Raw genomic sequence first — 17,145 nt, forward strand, 5'->3', positions numbered from 1 at the left:
AAGAGCAAAGTAATATAAATCTGTGATTTGAATTACAGCCAGCACTTCTGTCAGAACCACTGTTGAAAAATTACTCAACACCTTCTGACCAATCAGAATTGGGAATTCAACAGTGCAATGGTATAATAATGCATGGAGAACTGTACTAAGTCACACTACATTGTTATCAGTCATCAGTAATTAAAAATTATGCATTCTTAAATAAATTTCTTAATTAGAGCACATTAATTTCTTAATTAGAGCACATTGATTTCTTAATTAGAGCACTTTTTTTTTTTAAAAAAACAGTGTAAAAAATATTCTCTGAACCAGATTCATTCATTTGGACCTTTCTGCATAAAAAGGAACCCATATTATTTCATCATAAATGCAAAAATGTACTGAACTAGCCCAATATTTCTATTATAGTGCTACCCGAATAATACAAAATCATGTTCAGAAACATTTCCTTCACTACGCTACTGACCTGAAACACCACCTTCAGAAAGAGGAGAGATTCTCTTTCATGCACATTTAACATTTTTGATGCACACTGATTCTTCTACACTGAATAAGAAGTGGATTTGTCTGTAAATTATATAAAACAGCATCATACTCTAAACATATGAAAAATTAGTTCACTATAATAAGCTGCTTCCACAGTCCTATGGTGTATCATGGTGCACTAGTTAGTACAGTCGTTTGTGGTTTTGAATATAGCCACAGGACCACAATATATTACTGCTACATCATTTATTGCAAAAACCATCACAGGTTTCCACCAGCACAAGATGGGATTAGTATACAAAATCCCATCACACTGAAAGTGGACATATTTTGGAGGTAAACAAAAGAGGGAGTTACTGACTCAAGGTTGTTCTGGAGGTAGTAGAGGACACCAAGTTCATTGAGAGTCTTGGCACAGTCGGCTGAGTCTTTACTGAGAGTCAATTCTTCCAACTGCAGCGCTCGGCGACGCAGTAGAGTAAACCCGTACTATGCACACACAAAAACACAGTTTTACACACACACAATCATATACACAAACATACACAGACAAATGGGTGTAATGAATAAAAGACAACCCTTATATTCAGACAAGAAAAATCCTGACAGGAGCTGCAATGCTTAGAATAAAATAAGAATTATTAATCTTTTCTCACCATGTGGCCTTTTTGACGAGCCATTTTCTGCCTGATTTTGACTGATCTCTTATGCAGTTTCTCAGCCTGCTCATATCTGACAATGAAAACCACAATTAAATAAAAAAATTAGCAAAAGTCAAACATAAGGGCTGCATCTAGAAAAGACAGATTTTAAACCCCAGTGTTGTTGGATTCTCAAATATGGCTGGTCAGAAGGTGTTGATTAATTTTCTATAACAGCAGCTCTGACAATAATGCTGGCTGCAAGAAAAGTCACAGGTTTGTATTAACATGGTCATTCTAATAAGTTATTGTTTCTATAGTAACAGCTCATTCGCAGGGACTTGCATGATGGATACATAATGTAAGATGAAAATAAATGGATTAATAACATGTTATTTAATAAATATAAATGCATAATTGTTCATATGGTGAAGTTTTCTGTAACTGAACATTTTTGGAAGGAGTCTCAAGTGTCAGTGCTTTGTAACAGTCATTCCATCACAGGAATATTTTCAGGACAGAGGACATTCCAGCATTATAAAGCTGCCTTTTTTTGTCTTATTAATTTTAAGAGAGAAAAAAGAGAGACTGGTGAGGGAATGACTGTTTATAGCTGCTGTAATGTAAGTGATAACAGGAACTAACTTGTTTTCATGGATGTTCCAGATCATTAAATGTAACTATAAATGGTTAAAAAGTTGTCATTCTTTAATAAAGAAAAGAAAAATTGTAAATTTTGGCAAATTGCTGTGGCAAATTGGCAAAAGAGGAACAAAACACTTTGAGATGTGTTTAAAAAAAATCAACCTATAAATTTATAAAAAAAAATAAACAAACAGAAATTCCATTTTATCACCACTCTGTTATTTTCACATAACAGCATGCCCTGTTGTATTTTATTCCTTAGTCAATGGACGTGGCTCTTAGCAAAGGATGTACTTGTTTTGTTTCTGGTACAGGAGTGAGAGGGAGTCGAGTTCTCTTGCCACACTTGAATGCTCAGCTCCATATGCATTCTCAGTGATCTCCAGTGCCTGCTTGTACAGTTGCTCTGCATTGCCGAACTTCCTCCAGTGGACGTAAACTCCAGCCAACTGGTGCAGTGACTGTGCCACACTGGGGTGATCTGGATCCAGAGCTGTCTCACGAATCTCTAGAGAGCGCTGCAGGGGTGCAACTGCCTGGAAAAAAAAACCACACACCGCACATGCACATTCACAAAAAATTGGGAAAGACAATGGTAATCATTGTGGATTTCCTTCAACTTGTTCAACAAAAAAGAGTGCCTCAAGAACACAAACATTAATCAAAAACCACAAGATAACATCCTAAACAAACTGACATACTGTATGTTTCTGCTACTGTCTGCTATCATTCTGGATTGAATTTTTTTTTGTTTCCTTCAGCCTTTAAAGAATCTTATCTGTATTGAGTATACAGTCAAGCATTCAGGTATTATTGCAATATTTTGCAGATATCTGTAGAGGTTTCTGTTTTCAGCTGAACAGAAAGCTCACTAAAGTTCCCTTTCAATACTACACTCGTACTGCGTCGCTAGACGCTATGGGGAAAACTCCGCAGTGAAACTGCACGGCCATTGGTTCGTGCAGTGCAATAAAGTGAACCAATGGCTCGGCAGCGGAACTGCACGTGCCTATGGCAAGGAAGCCCGCCAGGATGGGCGGAGCCATCTGGCAATATAAGCAGGCATAGCACCATAGGATCTCACATCAATTCTCCTTCAGCGACGAAGATCTTCTCTCCGCTGAGCTATGAGACTTGAAGCCACTCGCCGTTGACACGCCTCGCTGCAGACAAGAGCTACTTGCCTACTCAAAAGCCTGAGCCTCCGCGGCGCTGCCACTCAGCCAGACGCCACTCATTTATGAGACACCAAGGACCCCGGCCCAAGCTGACGCTTGATCCTGCGCCTCGGGCGTCGTCCTGATCTACCAGACAGGAAGAGGAGGGGGCGCAGTCTCGCCATCGCCGGACCACCCCCAAACGATCTCTGTTATGCCCCCAAGCACCCTGTTCTGCTCCGGGTGCCGGTGGCAGTGGGTTTGTAAATGCTATTGTGGACACTGGGCCCGTTCTGAAAGCGCCCGCACAAGCAGCTGCTGTTATAGCGAGAAAAGAGAGCAAATTTCCTCTTCCACTTGTGTCAGGTCCACTCACGGCGATCTGCCACTCAAACCAATCCAACCCCTCGCCACATGGGCAGAGGCCTGGCAGGCCATCCCCGGAGTGTCAGATTGGGTTTTGGGATTATAAAACGAGGATACTCACTCCGGTTCGCTCGAAGACCCCTGCGATTCAGCAGTGTGGTTCCCACCTTAGTGCAGAGCAAGGACGCTCACGACCTACGCTCCGAGGTGATGGCCCTACTGGCGAAGGGTGCCGTAGAAATGGTCCCGCCAGTGCAGAACGAGTCAGGATTCTACAGCCGTTACTTCCTCGTCCCCAAAAAGGGTGGTGGCCTTCGGTCCATACTCGATCTCAGACACCTGAACCGCGTGCTCATGAAGCGGCTGTTCAGGATGACTACTTTGAAATCAGATCCTCTCGCAAATACACCCAGGGGACTGGTTCTTTTCTCTGGATCTGAAGGACGCATACTTTCACATCCAGGTAGCCCTCCAGCACAGACGATTCTTGAGATTCGCCTTCGAGGGAGTGGCTTATCAATACACGGTCCTGCCCTCCGGACTGTCCCTGGCACTTTTACGAAGTACATAGATGCGGCTCTTTCCCCTCTGAGACAGGAAGGAATCCGCATTCAGAATTACCTCGAAGACTGGCTCATCTTAGCCCAGTCAGAGGCCAAGCTAATGTCCCACAGATCCCTCCTCCTCAGCCACTTGGAGTGCCTAGGACTCAGGGTCAATTTCACCAAGAGCTCACTGTCCCCCAGCCAACGAACTTTGTTCCTGGGGGCAGTTTTCCACTCAGCCCACATGAGGGTTGCAGTCGCGCCAGAACATGCGCTAGCCACACAGCAGCTCGCGGCCTCCTTCAAAATTGGAGCCCTTCGCCCCCTCAAAATGTTTCAAAGGATGCTAGGCCTCATGGCCTCTGCATAACCAGTACTACGGTTGGGCCTGCTTCGCATGAGACCCCTTCAGTACTGGCCGAAAGCACAAGTGCCGCCAAGTGCGTGGCGTCACGGTTGCCTTCGTATCAGGGTGACCCAGGCCTGCGTAGCAGCTCTGGCCCCCTGGAAGGACGCCCAATGGTTCAAGCAGGGTGTACCCAAGGGCATTGTTCACAGAAGGAAGGTTGTCTCGACGGATGCTTCCAACACGGGCTGGGGAGCTCTGTGCGAGGGCAAACCGGCCTTCGGCTCCTGGTTGGTTGCAGAAGGTCGGCTACACATCAACTGCCTCGAGATGACGGCAGTATGTCGAGCCCTTCAGACCTTCTTGCTGGACCTGAAGGGGCACCACGTGCTAGTCCGCTCGGACAGCATGACAGTGGTCGCCTATATAAATTGCCAAGGCGGGCTCTCCTTGAAACGCCTTTTCGAGATGGTAAAACGCCTCTTGGAGTGGGCACATCTCAATCTGCAGTCGTTGAGGGCAGCACATGTCCCTGGCGTGCTGAACCAAGGAGCAGACATGCTATCTCGGACGGTTCAGAAAATCTTGGCAAGGCAGAGTTCGACCTCTTTGCCTCAAAAGACAACTCTCACTGCCCGATTTTTCAAAGAGCAAGGATGCGTTGGCCCACGATTGGCCCAACCTCCTCCTGTATGCTTTCCCCCCGATCGCTCTGTTCCCTCAGGTAATCAGACAAATCAGAGACCACAAACACAGAGTCCTCCTATTGGCCCCGCTCTGGAGAAACCAACTTTGGTTCTTGGAGCTATCTCAGCTGCAGCTATCAGTAGATCTCCCTGAAAGTGTCCTAAATACTATATCACAGGCTAGAGCCCCGTCCACGAGATGCCTCTATGCCCTTAAATGGTCGGTCTTCTCTGCCTGGTGCGCAACCGCGGCGAAGACTCTATTTCCTGCAACATATCAGTGATATTGTCCTTTCTACAAGAGTTGTTGGACAAGGGTCGCTCCCCCTCCACGCTCAAGGTCTATGTGGCAGCTATAGCAGCTTCCCATGCTCCTATAGCAGGATAGTCTGTGGGCCGAAACAACCTAGTTTTTCGTTTCCTGAGGGGTTCCAGGAGCCTTAATCCACCCCGGTCCCCTACCGTCCCTGCGTGGGACCTACCCACGGTCCTGAGGGCCCTCAAAGGGTCCCCTTTCGAGCCGCTACAGTCTGTGGACCTAAAAACCCTATCATTAAAGACCGCCCTGCTACTGGCGTTAACATCGGTTAAACGAGTAGGTGACTTACAGGCGCTCTCGGTGAGCCCTGCCTGCCTTGTGTTTGGGCCTAACGACTCCAAGGTCGCACTGAAAATTTACATCGAGCGTTCCGCTCCATTCAGCCAGTCAGAACAACTCTTTGTGTGCTTTTGCGGCCGCACCAAAGGGTCTCCGGTCACAAAGCAGAGAATTTCTCGATGGCTAGTTGACGCTATTGCGCTGGCATACTCCTCCCTGGGCCTCCAAAGCCCCATAGGAGTTAGAGCCCATTCCACTCCGGGCGTGGCCTCGTCTTGGGCATGGTCTAGCGGGGGTGTCCATGGCAGACATTTGTGCGGCGGCCGGCTGAGCCTCGCCGTCCACGTTCACCAGGTTCTATAGCCTGGACGTTTCGGCCTCGGATCCTATCTGCCTGAGGGGCACACGCCTGTTTATGACAGGCATATTCCTTGCGCGTTCTTGGCCCTTTCTAAAAAGTGCTGAGACGACACAGGATTATTTTTGAACGATTATCTTAGGCTGGGCTGTCCTCGGTGAGTTCAGCCATCTTGCAGGTTTCACCCTTCTTAAACTGGTCCCTCTGAGCGCCTTACTGCTCAAGGCCGGTTCATGCCAATCGTTCCACTTTCATGGCACGGCATGATTGTATTGGTTCCCCATAGCATCTAGCGACGCAGTACGAGTGTAGTATCGAAAGGGAACGTACTCGGTTACTAACGTAACCTCGGTTCCCTGAGATACGGGAATGAGTACTGCGTCGCAGGCCGTGCCATTACGTTGCATAACTCAGAGTCGTCGTTTCAATCGATTTGACCTGAGATCCCATGGCGCTATGCCCGCTTATATAGCCAGATGGCTCCGCCCATCCTGGCGGGCTTCCTTGCCATAGGCGTGCAGTTCCACTGCCGAGCCATTGGTTCGCTTTATTGCACTGCACGAACCAATGGCCGTGCAGGTTCACTGCGTGATTGTAAAGGCTTCAGTCATCGGAGAAAAAGGAGTTTTCCCCATAGCGTCTAGCAACGCAGTACTCGTTCCCGTATCTCAGGGAACCGAGGTTATGTTAGTAACCGAGTACAATTTCCATTCACAACACCACACTCCTGAACAGCTTTTTTGTGAACCTGTGCACAGAGATAGAAAGTGAATATATAAAAACTTGTGTGTGTGTGTGTGTGTGTGTGTGTGTGTGCTTGTGTGTGTGTGTGCTTGTGTGTACCTGACTGAGGAGACCCAGGTCATTAAGGAATCGGCCGAGGGTCTCATACAGGTTGGCCAGTCTGCACATGCTTTCTTCACTGTCACAATTCCGCTCAAACTCCTTTAGAGCATCACAATATTCAGCTGCCATGGACACTTTATCCTTCCCAACAAACTGCCAGTATGCCAGCAGCTCTGCGAAATGACCCCTGACAAATACCATATACAGTGAAAAGTTAGAGATTATGTTAGCCTATATATAAGTTCAGCGGTCAAACAACACGTTACAGATTGCAACACTGTCATAGACAGCATAAACTTCTTTTTATACTAAGCTTAATATAAGTAGTATACAATACTACTAGTTGCTGCACTGAAAACCCTTCTCTTATCTAATAGACAAGGAATCTAATGTACAAATACAAATACAAATACAAATGTTGAATCCTGGAATCCCTAGAATCAAACAAAACGTCCTAACAAATAACCCCAGCAATTTCATCCATCCTCCAGATTTCAGTGACCACCACTGATGTTAACAAGTTTCATAATATCTTTAAAATTATTTTTGACCACTCTACATCAGCTCCCATGGTTTATGAAAACATACAGCCCTGAAATGTTATGGTTTATTTTTGGGGTTGTGCCATGATCATGAAAATAGAAGCCTGGGTGTTCAGAAGTCCTGAAAATGTTATGCTTGGTTTCTGGATGTTTTGAGGTACACAGATTAATTTAAATGTCTGTCTATCTGTCTGTGTGTCATTCATTCATTTATTCATAGATTGATCAACAGAATGACAGACAGGAAAAGTATGAAAAAAGGAAGGCTGGAAGAATGACAGGGAGAACAAAAATGAATATGAAGTAAGGAAGGATGGCTAATGACTAAGCTTGATGGAGTAATCGATGGGTTAATCAATGACAGATTGATGGTCAAATTGACAAACAGACTGCTGAATATGTTGATGAACAGACTATAGGACAGATTAATGGACAGACCAATGGACAGACTAAGGATAGATAGAATAATGGACATATTGATGAATGAATGACAGCTGGAGAAAAGAAAGTGGCACCTCTTGTAGAGATTCTGGGAGACAAACAGGTTGAGTAGACTGAACTGTAGTTTACATTTGTCCCCCTGCTGCTGCAGCAACCATGGCAACTCATCAGCAACACGCCAGGTCACTCTGTTCTCACTGTACACACGCACGAGTGCGCGCGCGCGCGCACACACACACACACACACACACACACACACACACACACACACACACACACACACACACACACACACACAAAGGCTCCTCATGTTGTGTTTTAAAATATGTCATGTATCTTTTGGCTATTATTAGTCATTTAATGCTCATTGCCATTTATGCATGTGTGCGTGTGTGTGTACGTGTGCGTACAACATACAGACCTAAGCTTCTGGTTAAAATACTGAATGAGTTTCTCTCTGTACAACGAGCAACATCTCCTTCCATCAAGGAACTCCTGCATTACAGCCTCACACGCCTGGACATGGTATACAGAAAAATAAAACACGCGCACACGTGCAGACGCGCACACGCACATACACGCAAAACCATAAGCCTGATACCCCAACATAAAAGGTTTTGCAAAGGCAGACATTTTGCAAACATTTTGACATGTCCACTTTAAACACAAAAACTTTAAAATGTTATTTTATACATACATATACACATACAAACACACATACACACACATACGTGCACACACACACACACACACACACACTCACACCGATCAGCCATAGCATTAAAACCACTGAGGGGTGAAGTGAACAACACTGATTATCTCATTACAATTGCACCTGTCAAGGGGTGGGATATATTAGGCAGTATGTGAAAAGTCAGTTCTCGAATTTGATGTGTTGGAAGCAGGAAAAATGGGGAGGATCTGAGTGACTTTAACATTGGCCAAATTGTGATGGCTAGACAACTGGGTCAGAGCGTCTCCAAAACAGCAGGTCTTGTGTGGTGCTCCCGGTATGCAGTGGTTAGTACCTACCGTAAGTGGTCCAAGGAAGGACAATAAGACAGACAGTGGAAGTAGATAAAAATGCCCATCACCTTGGCCACAGTGATGGTGTCCCAAAAGTCTCCATACATAGTCTCCATACAATTAACACTTTTCTTCCAAAATTTTTCATATTTAGTTTACATATTTTTTTTCAGATAGCCTTTAAGAATGCCTTTGATAAAAGAAGAACATATTGAAATCATTCTCATGGTTGGATTGGGAAGCTGATGGACTGAAGGTTGCGATGGACTTTAACAGGAAACATGGCAAGCACATCACATACGAGACTGTTGCCAAACTTATTAACTAATTAAAAAAGACTGGAAGTGTTGTGACCCAACTGAGAAGTGGACGTCCACAAATGTCCACTGATGAAGGCACGACCAACGTGGTGCTGGCATACATAGTCCCCTATGTATGGAGACATTGGGACACCCTGTAGTGCATATAACACACAGAGATGTGAGAAGTGAGGGAGATCCAGCACCACTACCTTCAGGACAATTATTATTATTATTATTATTATTATTATTATTACTATTAACACACACACACACACACACACACACAGGACCTGCGGGTGCTGAAAGCGGACAAGGCCACATCTGAAGGTGATGATGAGGAGTTTTTGCAGACTGCAGAGCAGAGAGGAGAGCGCTGGGAAATGCAGCTCTGGAAAAACATCCAAGAGTTCAGATTCACTAATGCCATTATGACTGGCATAGAGCAGGCACAATAACTGCAGAAGAAAAGAACACACGCACCATATTAGGCCTATAATATGACAAATGAAAATAACCTATTTTTTTTTTTAGAGCAAAAAAGTCACATTCAATTGTTTAAAATATATAAGACAACCTTTTAGTCTAAGTGGCCCTTTATGTAGGGATGTAATATAATCTAAATATAAATGCAAAGATCAATATAAATGCATGCCAGTTATGGGATCCTTTTTCTGTTTTTTAAACACAATTCTCACCATCTATGTTTTATGTGATACAAACACAAAGTTTAGAACTACAACTAACATCTATTCAGCCTGTGGTTAGTATAAAAATACAGATTAATATTGAAGTGTATTCAAATAAAACAAAATTCTAAATAATTTTTAAGGAATTCAACAGTGTTTTTTATCAGAAAGGTTTGGAACTGATGAATTTCTTCAATTAAATGCGTAATGCTGTAAAATATTTCAAGAGAGAAACCAGATGCATTGATAGATAATAGATGCATTGATACAGTATTTTTTTTTTTTTTTTTTTTTTTTTTTTTTTTACAATCTCCATAAACTGCTACTTTGATATAACTACTTCGAAATATTCTATTCTACTTTTGGTGTATCTGTTGTTTAAAAGGAGTTTTTAATTATTCACTATCGTGGTATACTCTCATATAGGTTAAGATGTAAACTCACTTCTCTCATGACATGTCTCTCTCTGTCTGCGTTCAGTGAATCCAGTACCACCTTCAGGCTGAGTCTGTACAAAGCCACTGTGTCCTGACATAACACACTCTGATGTAGCATTCTGTCCAATGTCCAGGATGATCTAGTGCTAAGAAACAGGACTTGATGAAGAATGTGTGCTTTTCTGGATCATTTTAGGTAACATGCAGCAAGCCAGTCAAGGCTTAACATGTCATGAACACACATAATAATCCCATTTATACTGTATGCTTTTATAATGCACCTTTCTCACACTCATAATGACTTTATATACTGAACTGGGTTTGTCACTCACTAGGTGAGGAGCCTGGCCAGGAGTGAGACGTACAGTGCACTGCAGGTGGAAGCGGAACGGCAGTGTCTTTCTAATTTCTTTTCCTGTGAGAGAACAATGAATGAAATCTCAGCATTCACAATGATGATCCTGAGACATGGCAGCTAAATGTACAACATTCATACTGTATATCTAATACAGTATACACACACCTGCTCTTTTGTGGGTTTCATGTCAGTGTTCAGACACACTGTGTTGAGGACACTTTTCACTTCTCGTGGATTGAGAGGGTCCAAGTGTAAAGTGGGCCACAGCCTGAAGAGTGAAAGAAAACTGCTTTGTCTTTCCACATATATGAAGAAAACTTCTCTGTAAGTTTCCTGTTTCTCTTTGGGAATGTGGCTTGTGTGTGGTGTGTGCATACAACTAAGCTAATGAACCGAACATAAGCAGCTCACAAATCGAATCATAGCAAATTTAAGATTTCTCAGATACTTAAGGACTTGAATTGCTGTGGATGTTAAACCAGGATTATTTCTCTAAATTGCAATGTTATGCCAGCTGCTGCCCCTAATCTTCTGCTCAGATTTAATGGTGAAAGCAGAGTAAACCGTGGCCACATGGCAAATTAATATACGCACAGTGTAAGTATGAATGCACACCTATAACACAAGCTAAAATAGTAAATGAAATTGAGGTATCTGCTATTGATTTGGAAATATGTGCAATTCTCACAGAAATCTTGCTCTTTCGGTGCAGAATTGCAAATTGTAATAGAAAAAAAATCTAAATGACTGCTACTGTTGTTGCTTCTTTCAATCAATAGCTCATTCTCTGTCATTGAAAACAATAATTACATTCTCTGACAGATCTGCCATGATTAGATTTATGCTGACAGTGAAAAATACTTCCTCTTCCATTTAAGATACATTTAGTAAGGGTCCACAAATATTTTGACATTGATAAGCACACTCCACTTATTTCTCATCTGCTTGATGAAAAATAATGAATGAGTGTTTGATCAAAAACATGTTTCAAAAACACTTCTTTAAACTTCCCAGTCTCCTCCAGTCCCAGTTACATTTTGGTAAAATATCATTTGGTAACAATATTATTGGTAAAGTTGTTAAGCTAGTGGGCTACCAGGCCATGCCCCTCAGGAAAGGCCACTACATAACACCATGATATAACAGTAGTGTCATTTAAATTACATGAATTTCAAATAAATAAAGAATGGATTAAAAAATATATAAATAAACAATAAACAATTTTAATTTTATTAACAATTGTTGTCTTAAATTCTCTACTATGGACAGATAATCAGTACTCATACAGAAAACACAATAATTAAGATAAATTTTGGTCCTCTCAGGAAACCTGTAGGCTAGTTATACTGTAGTTTGGCAGTTTTGATGTGTTTCCAAATGTCAAGAAAGAGGTTTAACAGCAGGGCTCTAAAACACTGTCTGAGCATTTTAACTCTAATGTCACTGGATTAAGTCCACTGGACACTGGTGTGCCAAGGACTACTACTGATACTCATACTCATCAGCCCCAGGCCACACATTAGGCTAATGTGGTCTTGTGTGTGTACCTCCAAGCCTGTGGGCATGACTCTACATTGACAGACACCAGAACTCTGACGTTAGCAGGAAGTGGATCAATCAGCCACTTCATATGTCGCTCTGCATTCTGGGAAACAAAACAAGCAAGAGCAAGACATCACCCTTATGAAAAAAACAACACAACATACATGAAACATTACAGAAATTATTCTGCATCTTATATTTTATATTATATATATATATATATATATATATATATATATATATATATATATATATATATATATACACACACACACACACACACTAATCAGCCATAACATCACTGATAGGAGAAATGAATAGCATTGCATCGGGATATATTAGGTGAACAGAGCATCTCCAAAATGGCAGGTCTTGTGTGGTGTTTCCGGTATGCAGTGGTTAGTACCTACCAAAAGTGGTCCAAGGAAGGACAATCAGTAACCCAACAAAAGGGTCATGGGTGCCCAAGGCTCACTGATGCATGTGGGGAGTGAAGGCTAGCCCATCTGGTCTGATCCCACAGAAGAGCTACAAATTGCTGAAAAAGTTAATCCTGACCATGATAGAAAAGTGTCAGAACACACTATACACACAATACTTCCTGTGTATGGGGCTGCGTAGCTGCAATCCAGGCAGAGTGCCAATGCTGCCCCCTGTCCACCACCGAAAGTGCCTACAATAAGCATGTGAGCATCAAAACTGGACCATGGAGCAATGGAAGAACGTGGCCTGGTCTGATGTATCACGTTTTCTTTTACATCATGTGGACGGCCGGGTGCACATGGGAAGAAAGCAAGCTCCAGAGGCAGATGCTCTGGGCAATGTCCTGCTGGGAAATCTTGGGTCCCGGCATTCATGTGGAATGTTACTTGTTACTTTGACAGGTAACACCTACATAAACATTGTTGCAGACCAAATACACCCCTTCATGGCAATGGTATTCTCTAATGGAAGTGGCCTCTTTCAGGATAATACACCCTGCCACACTGCAAAAATTGTTCAGGAATGGTTTGAGGAACATGAAAAAGAGTTCAAGGTGATGACTTGGCCTCCAAAATCCCCAGAACTCAATCCGATCGAGCATCTGTGGGATGTTATGGCTGAATGTGTGTGTGAGTGTGTGTGTGTGTGTGTGTGTGTATGTGTATGTGTATGTATACACCTGTATGTTTACACCTACCTGGATTTGGTCAATGGAGTCAATGACAATAATAATGTTGCCATGATGGCGTGAGGACAGTCTCTCCAGCCAGCGAGGAAATTCCTCCAGGATCTTACAGGGGTCCATGGACAAGCCTGAGAGTGACCAGAAATGCTGCAGAAGCTGGAAAAAAAGACCAATAAAGAAAAATTGACTTACATTGATTTACATCTTTATATTTTCAGCAGCATAACAAGTAAGCCTGAACTGAAACTTAAGGTACTGTATAGGCATGTATAATCATTTTGTAAGTCTTATTAGCATGTCAAGTGTCCATCGAGATGAAATTGAGTATCATAGTTTGTTTAAGCTAATGATGTTGAAACAGGTTTGACCTCTTTCTTCTTTTCATAGTGAACTGGAGTTAGGTATAACAACATCTTAGATTTACTTATTCTAAATTCATTATATATTTTTTTTTGTTTTATATTTGTTATATTTTATATTAGTACATTTTTATATACTTGTTTTATATTTGAATTTCAATAGTGGTGACATAATGAGTTAACATGACAGGAATAGCATAATGTGTTTTCTATTAATTATATTACCGATAAATTGCTATGAAACAATTGCATTATGAAGTGTCATATCAATATTGGAGAGCTTTTACAATTACAGTGAGTGCCACAGGTGTATTCACCTTCACAGTGAGGCGTTTGATGATGAGGACGGGCTCTGCACTTGTGGATAGAGCAGGACCCACAAAGTGATAGAGAATCAGTGTGTTGGGGGAGCGCTTCTGCTGTAGCTCTATCCTGAGACACATTTATAGCATTTTATAACTGATAATGGAATAATTTTTATTGTTCAACCTAGCCAACATGCTGTAGAATTTATGTCTTCTACAATTACAACAATTTAAGTCCAAGACATCTTTCTTCAAAACAATCCCCAAAAAAGGCTGAATGCAATCAAATGAATATTCAAGCATAAATAAACAAACACTTCCTGCTCTCAATATGTAAGATAAGTACAGTCTGTTGGAACTATATACATATAAACTAACTTTAGAGCTGTTGGTTTCAATTGCAGTAGTAAATACCATTTAGCAAGAAGGAGAGATTTGCCCGAGCCTGGTCCTCCTGACACTAGTAAAGGAGGAGTGGGGGGAGGAGCAGCAACCATATCATTCAGACCATCAATGTACTACAAAGAGACAGAGTGGGGGGGGGGGGGGGGGGGGGGAAGGGAGAGTGTGAAACATAGACACATTTTATTCTAGCTCTCTTGGGTTCCCCAAGACTCCAAGAGTAAGGAAAAAAACTGGCATTTGTCTGGTTTACATTCTGGCTCAACTGCAGTGCAAATAGGATATAATATAACATTATAGGCACTGTCGGAAAAAATAATGTGATTTGAAATTGGTCATTCTGTAATTACAATGTTGAATTCTTAAATCTGATTTGTCAGGTGTTGATTCATTCTTGATTCTGACTATAATTTCAAATGATATTTTTATATTAATGCGCTTCTTGAAATACATTATTGTTTCTACAGTAACAGCCCAATTTGCAGGAACTATATACATAATCTAAGACTAATAATTAATGGATAAAATGTGTTGTTTTTAACAAATAAAAATTAATAATAATTGATATCGTGAAGTTTTCTGCAAGGAGATGTTTATTCATTTTTCAGTGGATAACTTCATACTATAGACTTAAAGAAAAAAACGCTAATTAAATAAAAAAAATGACTCTGATATTCATTTTAGGATCCCTTGAACACACTCAACACTGTTTGGCTTTATAGTAAACAGTTGTGGATGAGCAATGACTCATATATGCACTGGTGTCACCCAGAAGAGGATGGGTTCGAGTTCCTCTCAAGGATTCTTTCTCAAGTCATCTCAGGGAGTTCTTTCTTGCTGCTGTAACCTCTGGTTTGCTTATTAGGGATCTAAATTTAAATGTACATCTGTATTTTTGCAAAGCTGCTTTATGACAATATCCATTTTAAAAAATGCTATATAAATAAAGTTAAATTGATTTGAAAATATTTAACATCAATGGAATGAATCTCATGTGTCAGCACGTTGTAACTGTTTTCCGACACAGCAGATTCTTCAGAACAGAGACAAATTTGAAATAGCCAATCATATAGCTATCAGAAATGGAAGTAACAAAAATCATACACACCAAACAATAAACAAGCCAGACCAAAGCTTGCTTAAATGATAAAATTACACAGAGCCCACAAAAATAACACTAAAGTTCCAGGTAATTTTCAATTTACATTCCTAATAACCAAGTTGGTTTTAATACATACGTTTATGCTTTGCCTTATCAACAAATATATGATACTTTCACCCCTTCCACTAATGTAGCATCTATACTAAAATCTAAAAACATGCACAGTCATTATGTGTGTGATTATTAATTCATTCTACTGCAGTTATATTCAAGAATTACTTAAAAAAAAAATTAAAAAAAGCAGCAAGATGACTAGTTGTGTAAATGAATAATATTTAGAGGACAATGGCCCTTCTCTTCCCACTTCATTATACAAGCAACACCCCAGGCATCTTTTCATCTTTCTTTTTTCCTTTCTTCAATTCAATTATATATTCCGCTTGTATATATATACACACACTCACACACACACACACACATATATACACAGTCAGGTCTGGAAGTGTTTGGACAATGGCAGAGTTTTTGTGATTTTGCCTTTATACACCACCACAATGGATTTGAAATAAAACAGTTGAGATGTGATCGAAGTGTAGACTTTCAGCTTTATTTTAAGAGGTTCCACAAAAATATGGCATTTACCATTTAGGAATTACAGCCATTTTCAACAAAGTACTTCCAGTTTCAGGGGCTCAAAGGTATTTGGACAATTGACTGACAAGACGTTAACTGACCAGGTGCGGTCCATTCCCTCGTTACTTCAAGACAAATGAAGCAGATAAAAGTTCTGGAGTTGATATCAGGTATTGAGTTGGCATTTGGCAGCTGTTCGACTGGAGCTACCAATAAAAAAACAACATAAATCTATAAGAGATAGCAAAAACCTTAAATGTGGCCAAATCAACAGTTGGGTACATTCTTAAAAAGAAAGCACTGGTGAGCTCAATAACATCAAAAGGCCTGGAAGACCACGGAAGACAACTAAAGTGGTGGATCGCAGAATCCTTTCCTTGGTGAAGAAAAATCCCTTTACAACATCAACGGAAGTCAAGAATACTCTGGAGAAGGTAGGCGTATCATTGTCAAAATCTACAATCAAGAGACGTCTTCATGAATGTAAATACAGAGGGTTTACAACAAGGTGCAAACCACTGGTAACATTCAAGAACAGTAAAGCCAGATTAGACTTTGCCAGAAAACATCTAAAAAAGCCTCCCATGTTCTGGAATAAGATTCTTTGGACTGATGAAACCAAGATTAACTTGTACCAGAATGATGGGAAGAGAAAAGTATGGCGAAAGAAAGGAACAGCTTATGATCCAAAGTATACCACATCATGTGTCCAACATGGTGGAGGCAGTGTTATGGCATGGGCATGTATGGCTGCAAATTGAACGGGCTCACTGGTGTTTATTGATGATGTGACTGCTGACAGAAGTAGCAAGATGAATTCTGAGGTGTATAGGGCTATAATCTCTGCTCACATTCAGACAAATGCTACAAAACTGATAGGATGCCGCTTCACAGTGCAGGTGGATAATGACGCTAAACACACTGCGAAAGCAACTCAAGACTTTTTGAAGGCAAAGAAATGGAATATTCTTCAATGGCCAAGTCAGACGCCTGATCTCAACCCAATAGAGCATGCTTTTCACTTACTGAAGACAAGACTGAAGGCAGAAAGACCCACAAACAAGCAGCAACTGAAGGTGGCTGCAGTGAAGGCCTGGCAAAGCATCTCCAGGGAGGAAACTCAGAATTTGGTGATGTCCATGGGCTCAAGACTTCAGGCAGTATTTTC

The 17,145-nt window shown here is 41.5% G+C and overlaps 1 protein-coding gene across 3 annotated transcripts in view; it reads right to left on the minus strand.

Annotated features, from left to right (window-relative positions):
• Positions 1 to 17,145, minus strand: part of nphp3 (nephronophthisis 3) — a 37,425-nt gene that overhangs the window by 7,258 nt on the left and 13,022 nt on the right. For all 3 annotated transcript variants that reach the window (XM_026913839.3, XM_026913837.3, XM_026913838.3), the window contains 14 exons: positions 14,255 to 14,358; positions 13,853 to 13,967; positions 13,189 to 13,332; positions 12,014 to 12,111; positions 10,632 to 10,734; positions 10,441 to 10,523; positions 10,116 to 10,254; positions 9,276 to 9,440; positions 8,079 to 8,173; positions 7,732 to 7,854; positions 6,672 to 6,861; positions 2,067 to 2,308; positions 1,143 to 1,218; positions 848 to 975 (listed from right to left, as the gene is read on the minus strand). In XM_026913839.3, the coding sequence (XP_026769640.1) occupies positions 848 to 975; positions 1,143 to 1,218; positions 2,067 to 2,308; positions 6,672 to 6,861; positions 7,732 to 7,854; positions 8,079 to 8,173; positions 9,276 to 9,440; positions 10,116 to 10,254; positions 10,441 to 10,523; positions 10,632 to 10,734; positions 12,014 to 12,111; positions 13,189 to 13,332; positions 13,853 to 13,967; positions 14,255 to 14,358 (1,805 nt within the window). The remainder of the gene's footprint in view (positions 1 to 847; positions 976 to 1,142; positions 1,219 to 2,066; positions 2,309 to 6,671; positions 6,862 to 7,731; positions 7,855 to 8,078; positions 8,174 to 9,275; positions 9,441 to 10,115; positions 10,255 to 10,440; positions 10,524 to 10,631; positions 10,735 to 12,013; positions 12,112 to 13,188; positions 13,333 to 13,852; positions 13,968 to 14,254; positions 14,359 to 17,145) is intronic.

This window comes from Pangasianodon hypophthalmus, chromosome 1, assembly GCF_027358585.1.
Source record: "Pangasianodon hypophthalmus isolate fPanHyp1 chromosome 1, fPanHyp1.pri, whole genome shotgun sequence".
NCBI classification, from domain to species: Eukaryota; Metazoa; Chordata; class Actinopteri; order Siluriformes; family Pangasiidae; genus Pangasianodon; species Pangasianodon hypophthalmus.